This window comes from Pyxicephalus adspersus, chromosome 10, assembly GCF_032062135.1.
Source record: "Pyxicephalus adspersus chromosome 10, UCB_Pads_2.0, whole genome shotgun sequence".
In the NCBI taxonomy this organism is placed as follows: domain Eukaryota; kingdom Metazoa; phylum Chordata; class Amphibia; order Anura; family Pyxicephalidae; genus Pyxicephalus; species Pyxicephalus adspersus.
In genome coordinates, this window is record NC_092867.1 from 43,428,363 (window position 1) to 43,440,655 (window position 12,293).

At 36.6% G+C, this 12,293-nt stretch overlaps 1 protein-coding gene across 1 annotated transcript in view; it reads left to right on the top strand.

Annotated features, from left to right (window-relative positions):
- The window catches only part of ANXA11 (annexin A11), a 28,074-nt gene extending 16,051 nt beyond the window's left edge, over positions 1-12,023 (top strand). Inside the window, exons 5-15 of the mRNA XM_072425024.1 lie at positions 657-741; positions 3,088-3,182; positions 3,748-3,861; positions 3,946-4,036; positions 4,316-4,395; positions 5,963-6,019; positions 6,286-6,379; positions 8,407-8,502; positions 10,376-10,434; positions 10,716-10,838; positions 11,144-12,023. Coding sequence (XP_072281125.1) covers positions 657-741; positions 3,088-3,182; positions 3,748-3,861; positions 3,946-4,036; positions 4,316-4,395; positions 5,963-6,019; positions 6,286-6,379; positions 8,407-8,502; positions 10,376-10,434; positions 10,716-10,838; positions 11,144-11,203 — 954 coding nt within the window. The 3' untranslated portion in view covers positions 11,204-12,023. The remainder of the gene's footprint in view (positions 1-656; positions 742-3,087; positions 3,183-3,747; positions 3,862-3,945; positions 4,037-4,315; positions 4,396-5,962; positions 6,020-6,285; positions 6,380-8,406; positions 8,503-10,375; positions 10,435-10,715; positions 10,839-11,143) is intronic.
- Positions 12,024-12,293: the final 270 nt, after the last annotated feature.

The window sequence follows — 12,293 nt, forward strand, 5'->3', positions numbered from 1 at the left end:
GGGATTTTAATGTACGGAAAATCTCGGGCTTAACGAAAAGAGCAACTTTTTTTAGCCCGTACGAAGGTCGGGCTTAACGGTCGGGAGGTTAAATAGATTTTCAGTAAATTTGTCACACTGGTAATCGAAGTATATATTTTAATTCTGTGCTCTTGTTTTAAAATTAGTTTTCCTGTTTGCCTTGTTTGTATACAACCCCGCAGAAGGGGAAAATTTTAGTAGCCCCTGTAAGATGTATTTTTATTAGCAAATATGAACATTTTAATTCTGAACTCTATAAATGAATGATTAGTTTATATTGTTGTCTGTATCATCATATGAGATTTCCCCTCACTTTCTCTCCCTGTGATCACAAAGGAACTTGAAATAATTTACTGAGCATGGGCACAGACAATAAGTAAAAAAAAAAAATTTAATTTTTTGGCTTTATGAGCTTGTATTGCTATCTATCATTGGATAGATTCTGCAAATTTTTGATCATCACACAGTAAGTGTAAATGCAGTATACCTTCTGTGGATAAAGTTGTCCAGGATAATTTTGCTTGTCTGGTTTAATATTCGTATAGTTAGGAATTCATGGCATTGCTTCATCATAGTAGCACACTCCCTTGGTAACACATTATGCAATGACCTTACAATTCTATGTTTCTTGTCAGCTTGGAAAAGGTACCATTACCGATGCACCAAATTTTGATGCCCTCAGAGATGCAGAGGTGCTCCGAAAGGCCATGAAAGGATTTGGTAAGATGCTGAACAATTCATGATAATCTGCATCGTTGTAAAATTCTAGATTTATACATTCTATTGTCCCATCTCCAAACTGGTTTGAGCGGATAGAAAGGCAGCAGTAGCTCAAATAGCCACTCATTACAACTGAGGTATGCAAAAGATTATCTATGAATGCACAACAAGTTGAACTTTGAAGAGGATGGGCTACAACAGGAGGAGACCAAACTATGTGGCACTCCTGTCAGCTAAGAAGAGGCAACTGAGACTCCAATGTGCACAAACTCACGAAAGTTGGGCAAAAGAAGATTTGAAAAAAATTTTGTGGTTTTATAAGTCCTGATTATTTGCTGCAAGATTCAGATGGTAAGAATTGAAAATATGGATCCATCCTGCTGTATCAACGTTTCTGGCTAACGATTAGGAATATTTTTCTTGGCACACTTTGGATCCCTTTAGCACCAACTTAGCATTGTTTAAATGCAACTTCCTACCTTCCTCATCTTCTCATGGCTACTAACAGCAGGGTAACAAAGCTACAGATATCTCAAATTGATTTCTTGAAGAAAGACAAAGAGTTCACTGTACTCAAATGATGTCCACAGTCACCAGATATCAATCCAATGTGGTAGAACAGGAAATACGTAAGAGGGATATGCAGCTGAGAACTATGCAACAACTGCTTGATGCCATCATGTCAATATGAACCAAAATTCCAGAGGAATGTTTCCAGCACCTTATTGAATTAATCTATGCAACAAGGAATTTTTACAGTTGTAAAAGCAAAAGGGGTCCAACCCAGTACTAGCAAGGTGTACCTAAAAAAGTGACCTGTGAGTGTATATATGTATAGCTATCTATATGATCAAACCAATTGATCAATGAGATAAAGACAAAAGCTGATTCAAAAGAGATATTCTGTCATTTTTGCTTGGTGAATGGGTGACAAGGTCACTTTAACAAACACATACTTCTTTAGCAGTAAGAGTTATTTAGAAGAAATATGTTGTTGCAAACATACATACCCTTGTGCTTAAAGTCTGAAAGTTTTTGGTGGCACAGATCTTGCTAATTACATGCTCTTTCTTTTAAAACCCAACACTTGTCATGCTTTATGGAGACGTTGACTAATCTGTAACAGATAACAAACCTGATCACAAAGGAAGCACATGTCAAAAGTGACATATTTATTTCTGTCAAGATGCAAGGAGAGCAGTTTTATACCAAAAAGGAATTCAAACACATATACATTTAACACCTCAATGTACAGGAAACCTGCTGACCAATGCAACTCTTTTCCACAGTTGCGGTTTCTACCCCCCAACACACCAAACAAGCCGCAATACACAGCCAGGCCACAAGATCCCACTGAATATGTTCTGACTCAGAAGAAAGAAATTGACAGAGTAGCAAAATCCTTCCATGAGAAAGCATACAGTATTAAAACCATAAACACTGCCTTGAAGGCTAAAAAGGAGAGATTTATTACAATACAAGGAAAGAGAAAACTACATATAGAAACAACAAACAGCCTTCTACCCCTATTTATAATATACAGTCCAGCGCTATAATGGATAAGACAGATAATCAAAGAGCTGTAATGCTGCCATGATAACAATAAGCAGGAAACTTTTAAGACTACAAAGATGCAAATAAGGGAACTGAAGCGTGCAAAAAAAGACACTGCAAACTGTGAAGCCATATCAATAAAATAACAAGTGTCGCACACTTGAACTTTCATAATTACTGAATCTAACAGTTGCACCTCCAGTAATGTGGTATACCTGATTGAATAAAATAGAGATGCTATATTGAAGAAACAGAACAGATTTTAAAGACAAGAATCTACATGGAAAACAATAAAGGAATATGATTTCTACTTACTTGTGGGGCATCATTTCTCAATCCCACCACTCTGTACAAAACATTTTTGGTTTTGGTTCTTAAATGGATACGTTAACAATACTCAGGAGAGAAAAAAACTTTATATAAACTCCAAATAATAATTATTCTGTTTGACACAAGAGGTTACAGATTGAAATAGTAATTTTCAGCTTTTTAGGTTACTACCAAACAACTTTTACCTCCCATCCCAGAAGCCCTTATGTGATTAACTTTCCTATTTTCCTCCTTTTTTCCCCAAAGATTGTCTTTAAAGATCTTTGAACTTTTTTTGTAAACCTTTGTGTGTTAGTAGTGCTTGACCCATGAAGAAGTAGGGATAACCCACAAGAGCTTGTCCTGAATAATCACTTATCCAGGACAATACATCCTTTCTATAACAGTTACGTTATAAAAGTTAAGTGTAGGTCAGTGTTACGTTACATTTACCTAATGTCTAGGTCAAATTTTTCATTCTAGGAACGGATGAGAAGGCCATCATTGAATGTCTGGGTAGCCGGTCCAACAAACAGAGGCAGCAGATTGCCTTGTCCTTCAAAACCGCCTATGGAAAGGTAACTTTAGAATTAGTCTTGACTGCACTTAAAAAAAACATGAATACTTGACTATACAGCTGCAACATATGCACCTGTAACATGGGTAAATGTTAGTTTTGACTTCAAAAACCCCAACTTCTGGATTTGGGGCTCATGAAGTCTTACACTTTACTTTGCGTTAGGAGTAGCCGGACTACATTCGTGTAAAGTTGGGTTCAATTGTTCTTTTTGCATATATTTTGGCAGCACATACATTTCACTTCTGATTATCAATCTTTTCTGAACACTTGTCCCCAGATTCCTCTATTAAAGGTTAACCCACCTGACCAGAATTAGTCCTTTCTCATTTCAAAGCTGTACAAAAGCAGGTATTTCCACTTTTGGACATAGTGCTGGTTACTTGGAAAGAAATGTGAGCTTTGTTGTCCCTGCCTATGTCAACAAAGGTGTATCCACTCCATGGAGCAATGTTTGGATGAGGTCTGATGGATCTTTTTATTTGTTGGGGGATAAATTTATGTTTTTTTTTTTAGCATTTTTTTTTTTATTTCTCCAAACGGGTATTTACTATTTTTGTTTCCAGGATTTAATAAAGGACCTGAAGTCTGAGCTCTCTGGAAACTTTGAAAAGACAATCCTGGCTATGATAAAAGCACCGGCTATATATGATGCATATGAGATCTATGATGCAATTAAAGTAAGTGGTAATCTGTACTCTGTGCACATTGCATGTGTTCATTGCAAGGGATCAGTCACCTTTTTTTTTCAAATTTTTTTCCAGGGTGCTGGTACAGATGAAGAATGTCTAATTGAGATTCTTGCATCTCGGTCAAATAAAGAGATCCATGAAATCAACCGTGTGTACAAAACAGGTGAGCTAATATATCTGATAATTGCTATGACAATTAATTTTAAGCAGTAATGGTTATTGAACATTGTGCTTATCTAAGCAGATTTTCTATTTTTTATTGATGAGCATTTTTTTGCTGTATGGGACTTTAGATAAGATTCTTTTATTGGCAGGTCCCATTTTGCTAATAACCCTGTAATGACAAAAACCTAATATTTGAGCCTCATACTTCAGTTTCAATGAAGTCGTTATATGATAAGTGACCTAATGTGTTGTACATGTTTTATTTTTTTTGTTTTAGAGTTTAAGAAGACCCTAGAGCAAGCACTGAAAAGTGACACTTCTGGACACTTCGAGCGGCTATTAGTTTCACTCTGTCAGGTAGTTTACAATATACAATTGCATTATTTCCACCCTCATTATGTATCACAGTAACAATAGTTGTAGTTTATGCCACTGTATCCTGAACTCCAGACGTATCTTCAGTTCTGCACAGTTGTACAAACTTCTCTTCTGTTTTGAAAGTTATTACTCTAATTACACTCTAATTAAATTAGAAGTCACAGAATGTCAGCTAGAGGCATAACATTTCCAGGCTGATAGACATTTAGTCCTTTCCTCCCTTGCCCAATTGTCCCTGACGCACTCATTTCAGTTCTTTTAATCACCGAGGCTCAGCATCACACGTGAGTGTTACTGGGGTGGTCCCCATGCAAATACAGTATATCCAGGAACATGCACTCCTCCAGAACAATTATTCAAGAAATTGAATAGCAGACATTTGACATAGACATCAAACTTTTTTAGAATTAAAATTAGAATGGCAAAACACAGGGAAATCTGATCCCAAGATCACCTCCATTTCAGATTCTAAACTCGCTAGTAGGATGTATGTACAATATCTAACAATGAAGAGGGGTGCACTACAGATATTCCTCTCGGATCTTAGATAGTTAAAGTGAGATTCCGCCTACCATCTTTCCAAATCCCTAATGGGACATTCTTGTAGCTCCTCTACCCCATCATAGGTTACCTGTAATTGCTGTCCTATCCAGAAAGAAAGTGTTGCTGTGTTGCACTGCTGTTGTATATCTGTGTGTTATGTCTCAAACTTTAATCAGCACACTATAACTTATCCTACCTGCCTGATCGTCCAGGGTATCTGAGCTGCACGTGTCCACAACATGAAGGTCAACTTAGAGATACAGTTTTTATCACACTGCAGAGAGGCTTTAAAGTGGACATATCAGTAAAAGTCACACTTCATATCAGTCAATAGTTTATATCAGTATTATTAAGTAAAACACCTATGGCCTGCTGTGAATAACAGAAAAAGATACTTTTCAATCTTGCAGCCTTGGCAGCTCTTGACAACCTGGTCTCTGGCTATCAGTCATCATTACAAAGAATCTATTGTTTTCAGGCTATAAGCTATATTGCTATAAGCTAAAGCCGCGTACACACTTCCAATTATAGTCGTTGTAAAGGATCTTTCACAATCCTTTCCAACCACTATGCATGATGCATTAATTAGTGCTGTACATACAGCACCGTTCTGCTCAATGCGGAGGGGAGGGGGAGAACGACAGCAGCACCCCACTGCACGCTCTTCCCCTTCCCTTGCATTACGATCGTTTGTCGTTCATCATCCGTGTATCCGCCCGGAGGGTCATTCGGATGTTGAACGACGCGCGCTGTACACACTTCAGATTTTCCTCCGATACCGTCCCTGCGCCAATTATCGGACGAGAACCATTGGAAATGTGTATGTAGATTAAGACCATCTATGCAGATATTTATTTTATACTAAAGGAAGCTCAGTCTACTAGGGTGTGCTTCCAAAAATATGTGTAATATATAAATCAAAATATATACACTAGTCGTTCCCTGTAATCTAAATTCCTCATATTGCAACCCTTGCTTTACTTTTACATGTGTCTCTTTGCAGGGAAACCGAGATGAGAGCACTAATGTGGACATGAGTTTGGTCCAGCGTGATGTACAGGTAAGCATTGTACACCACAATTTATATGGTATTGCAATGATGACATTGATGAAAAGTATGCAGAAATGTTGGCAGCAAGTGTTGGTAGAAATATTAAAGAAGCTTGTTTATCCCTCCAATTATTTCTTATATAGCACACAGAAGCATACATAACACATCTGTACAGCAAGTCAGATGATTTGGCCTAAGTAGCTCCCCATGACTTCCTAAATAATTATAACTACTGTATCAATACATGCTTTAACAGGTTAATGATCTATTTACAGGAGCTTTATGCAGCAGGAGAAAAACGCCTGGGGACTGATGAGTCCAAGTTTAATGCCATTCTTTGTACACGCAGTAGAGCACATCTGAATGCAGGTAATTGGAATTCCTTCTGTCTTGTCCAATAGGCAATACTTTTTTGTAGAAAATATTAATAAAAACAGAATTTCTTGTTCAATAGATGCTGATTTTGAATGTAATACAGGTTGTGTGTTAAAGCACTTTCTCTGTATGGTCTTTAAGTGATGACATTCTTCCCTTGGTTCTATTGTTAAAGATGCTACTAGAAGCAGGAGCACTCATTTTCTTCAATGGAAGGTCTAAGGAATAGACTGCCAAAGCTTCTCTATTGTTTTCTACAAAAAACATACCAATTTTCACTTCTTTGACCTTCCCCTGCTTATGTCACACCAAATACCTACAAACAAGGCTCTTAATCCAATGGTTTCTGAAATCAGATATTTGTAAAGGGAGTGTCCCCTCTGGTTCCTCCTGTTTATTCCACTGTGTGTGATGATTTTCCCTACACTTCAGAAACCACTCTTTAAACCTATTAAAGATATTCCTCTTTCTGCTCCCACTTTCAAGAATGTTTTCCTTGTTGCCATCACTGCTAGATTTGAACTTACATCTCTTTTCTGAACTTACATCTCTTTTCTGGAACACTTTTTGGCTGTCTATAGAAACAAAGTGGTGATGAAGTAGGATTTCATAGTCTCCTTTTCACCTTAACCACCGTCTCCTGTACCACCGTCTGGCCCCAGTTTATGATAAGAGAAAGGAATTTAGGATATTTACACTCCTCATAAAATTATTTTTTAGGAGTTCGATTGAGCGACATAGATCCAACCCTCTTTGTTTAGGATTATGCTGATAAATCAGAAGAATCGTTCTAGGCTGAATGAAAGTGTTTTTATTTTCCAAGGTCCAATCCCCCTTTACGTTCTTGAAAATCCTGTTGGAAAGTTTTCTTTGTTGTGGTTGTAGTGCACATGCTAAAGTAAGCAGGTTTTCTCAATTTCATTCTCTGAAAACCATGGAAGAAATAGGAAAACAGTTTGGTTAAAAACTGACTTCCATCAGTCATTATAAAAAGTCATTATTTTGGTTAAATGAAAGTATGTTATGTTTGGTATGTGAAATGGTATAAAAGACATAAAAAGGTATATACAATATTTTGCTGATTTTACCATGTGTGGTGCACTACAATTTATGTGCATTTATGCTGTGATGCCTTAGTGTGTTGAGGTGCCATTTAAAATGTGGCAACACAACAATGTAATGCAGAAATAACATTTGGCCATAAAACTCAAATCTTAAAAAAAAGGTATCCTTTAAATGATCACAGAAGTGGCTGTTGCTACAAATATGTAGGCATTTTGGTGAGCTGTTTATCTTCTCCTTTTCACTGTGTACAGATATTCTGCAAATACCTCCAAGGTTTATAAACAATAGTGCACAGCATTGTGGTTTCTTGCAACATATTTTCTTGGACCTGACATGCTACTGTCCCCAATGTAAGATTATCAGAAATTAAATACCAGTTTTGGGGGTACTTGAGAAATGTAGGCAACTTTGTACACACATCAGATGATTCTTGCCCAAATTGCCTCAGGGCTGATATTGGACAAGAATCTGGTGTGTGTACAGCACTTGACCTTCATGAATCTGTCCTGGCAGATCCAGAGATGACAATCGATCGTAATGGAAGTGAAGGGTAGAGAGCGCAGCGGGTTGCTGCCCCATCCTTCTCCCACATCTCTATAGAGCAGAACGGCTCTGTATTTACAGCGCTCATTCATACATCATTCTGTCTTTTGTCATTGGAAAGGATCGTGAAAGATCCTTTCCAGCGACAATTATTGAATGTCTGTACACAGCCTTAGATGGACAAAAGGTCAACTACTTTATTATACATATAAAATGTAATAATAAATCTGCATTAAAAATTACCATGTGTAGTATAGATCATGGCATTATCCTGTAGTAAATCGGTGGATATACAATACTCAGCAATACAATTTTTGTGATCAGTTATCACTGTTTATACAGTAGATTACATGCATTCAGTATTACAGGTATAAAAATATTTCTCTTTTTTTTTTTTTTTTTTTTTTTTTTAGTGTTTTATGAATACCAGAGAACGTACAACCGCGAACTGGAGAAGAGTATCTGCCGGGAAATGTCTGGGGATCTGGAGAGAGGCATGCTTGCTGTGGGTAAGTGACTTGACCTAGTTCTTCTACACATTGCCACTTGGCATCCTAAATTCTGCTGCGCTGTATTAGCTGTGGATAGTCAATCAGGCCTAACTTTTGGCCTTATGTTTGCATTTTATTTACCTCTTTACAACTACATTGTCAAAAGTGTACCTGTTATCATCAGGACTGTAACCATTAAGTTCTTCCTATTACTGTCTGTGCTATGTTCAGCATAATAATTGCTTTGTGGTTTCTGGGTATTTTTTTTGTGTTTTATTACTAATTTCTTTGCAGCTTTTCTTGATGCTAATGTTGGTTATTTCTCTTTTTCCTTAATCATTATTAAGCTGCCTGAAGATGTCTGGTAATTCTGTGATCACTCACATCATCTTGGACCCATTTTGCTGTGTTGTATTGATATGATGAGTGGACTTTGTAAAGCCAGCACTAAGCAAAACAATACAAATATTCTTTTGTCATCCTGTAATTAAAGTTTGTTGCATATATATTTTTATATACTCATGTACATATACACATACTTTATATATGGATATGCCTTTCCAAAATTGCTGTCTGCTCTCAGGGGTCTAACAGGGACAGCCTTGGGCTGTCTCAAGTGGGAAAATAGGTTCTCTAACATCCCCTATACCACATTGAGAGTTGGTATCAGTCTTTCCTGCTAGCCCCTGTCAATTAGCTTTCTTCGGGGTTATAAAAGAAAAATGAGCTCCAAGGTTTCTCAGACACTTGGGGTCAGTGCACATATTTGTATTGTGGCAACACATTTATTACTGCAGTGTTCATCACAAGTGTTGGTGCAATGCCTGCACCATTCATTTTGAATAGAACCTCAATGCGCTTCCACTAGCACACTATGCTGGATTAAATTACAACATGTTATAATATGTAGGTGCACTGCAAATTTTTGGAGTGCTGTGATTCCTTGGTCAGGTCATTCTAATGAACGGACTGGCCAAACGTGACACACATGAACTTCAACAACTAGAACAGCTTTAGCTATGTGTTATATGTGCTAATATACAGTTAGTTTATGACAAACAAAAATCAAACAGAATAGAATGATGGCCTTATTTCTAATTTCTATTGCAAAATGTGGTCTGGCCAGGAAAGTACAATAGAGTTACTGACTACTCAATATTCAAACCATAGAAAATTAGTTAAGGCAAGAATAAGGCAACCCTGTTTTCCTTAGCTGGCTTTATGAATGGTACTTAGTGTTTTTTTATGGGCAGATCAGCACTGAATGCAGTGGCTGCAGCAGCCTAAAGTGCCGCTTTTTGAAGCCCGTGTGATTTCTCTCTCTCCATACATGACTGTTGTGTGTATTTGTTACATTATCATATTATGCTCTTTTGCCTTTATAAGGTAAGGTATTAATGTTCAATGAAATAGGTGTTTTACTGATGTATCACTTTTTCTAATAGCTTTTTTTAATGGGCAGTATTTGTTCCTCTGGATGAAGGAAAAGGTTTGATTTGTATAAAGCCTTTTCTTAATTCTGAATGTATGTACAGATTGATACATTTGAACTTTTTTTTTGGGGACCAGACTAAATCACCAAAGTAAAAAAAATATAAACACATTTGTGTGGATTGCATGTATAGTTGTCTAGGTAAAACTTTCAATTAAGAACTTTTATAATTCAATTTTAAAACTTTTGAATAAAATCTTTATATATAAAGTTAATGTTAGCACACAGGTTGGCAATATCAGCACTAGTATCAGTTCAAAAGGTATTGGTGCACAACTGGGCGCTAGAGCCTAGATGGCACCCAGGTAGTTAAAGATCTAGTTGTAACAGACAAACCCTAATTTAATAAATGTGAATTATATGTAGTATACTAATTGTGCACATTTTTGTCTTTTTCAGTAAAATGCCTTAAAAACACTCCAGCATTCTTTGCAGAACGACTTTACAAAGCAATGAAGGTATGTCCCAGAGCACAGATAGCTTTGATTATATTTATTAACCTGCTCATTAACCCTTCATATGATCCCTTTAAAAACCTGAATACATAGTAACAGAGCAATTGACTGGAAAACAATTTAGAGGATAAAAAGCACAGTAGCAGGATAGTACGACATTGTAAATTGTATCATATGGTATGGTTTCACCTTATCACTGGTGTGAAGTACTGCACCTCTACTAACAGTTTTATAGCAGAAGATTTTTAATATTTGCCTCGGACTCATCTGTGTTTCTTGTGCAGGGTGCTGGAACAAAAGACAAAACCCTGATTCGTATCATGGTATCCCGCAGTGAGGTAGATTTGCTGGACATCCGCCAGGAGTACAAGAGGATGTATGGCAAGTCGCTGTACACAGATATCACGGTAAGGGATTTGTATGCATTGCTAATGACATAATACTCTGAAAAGTCCAGTGTAAGAACTAAATTGGATACCAACCACAAGGGTCAAATATGTATTACTGCTACATTTTCTGGTAATTGAGATGAAGCTCAGCAATTGATGTACAAGTACAGCGCTAAGATGCAGAATAAGTGCTTACCCCATATTATTCAGTGTTCAAATAAACATTGCATTGTAAGTCTGTTCTGATAAAGTCAATGTTTTGTTACATTATTACAGCATACCAAGAAATTGATTTTGATTTTTTTTCCCCTCATCTCTTATAGGGTGATACATCTGGAGATTACAGGAAAATCCTGCTGAAGCTTTGTAATGGCAGTGACTAAGCATACATCTTTCGAAGTTGTGTCTGTTTCTCACTTTTCTTCTGAATGGATGTATCTTAAGTTAGGTATCCGATATTATGGAAAGAAATGTATGACAACAAACTGTTGAACCATTGCCTTGTCCCCCCACAGTTGTGTTCTTCAAAAAGCTTGTGCTGAAAATAATAATGACTTGCAAAGTGCAGTAACCTGTAAGAGATTTCTAGATTTTGAAATTTTGCAGTCAGCACAGTAAAAATATGGCAATATTGATTGCAATGATTTACTGAGCTTTGCACATCACTATTGTTTTGTGTTCACATGATGAAAAAGCCCAAAGATATCTTTTTGTATAGAAATGTTAAGCACTGTAGTCCCCTCACTCAACAAAAACACATTGTACTATGATTTACTCGCACATCCCCCCATGCTAGATTATGTATTTATATAGTGCCGGGAAATTACACAGCCATGTCAATTGATGCCCCTCCACTTTTGTTCATATTTTTCTGATGACTTTTGTTCAGATTCTAGGAAAGATTAAAGAATGACTGTAAGATCTATTACATTTTTCACTGGGTTTAGGAATAACACCCACTGTGATGTGATGTTTGTGTGGGGTGGCAGCAATCATAAAGAATGTTTAAAGAAAGTACATTTTTACAAACTCTTGGGAGGAAAATGTTTTTTTGTCATCAAAAGAACTTTTAAGTCGCATGATGATTTTCTATTTGAATATTTTACAATGCTCCTGTACACACTGCTTCTTTGTTTGCCTACAATAACCGTGGAAACATTTCAGACACAGCTATGATAACCATTAGGAAAAAGTTATTTTTTTTATTAAAAATTTGTTATTGTCCCTGGTTAAGGCTCCGAAAAAGGCAACCCTTTATTTGAATATTTTCAACTTATTTACGCACAAATATAACTGCAGATCCTGCTGCTGCCACCAATCTTTGTAATGTTAAAATATTGTGTTTATGTTCTGGTATAGTTTTCATCCTTTAGAAAGCTAATGAAAGATATACCATGATGTGCCTATATTGTGCTGAAAATTTATATCCATTTTACAAAGATGTGAAATTTGTGTGAAATTAAATCAGTTTAC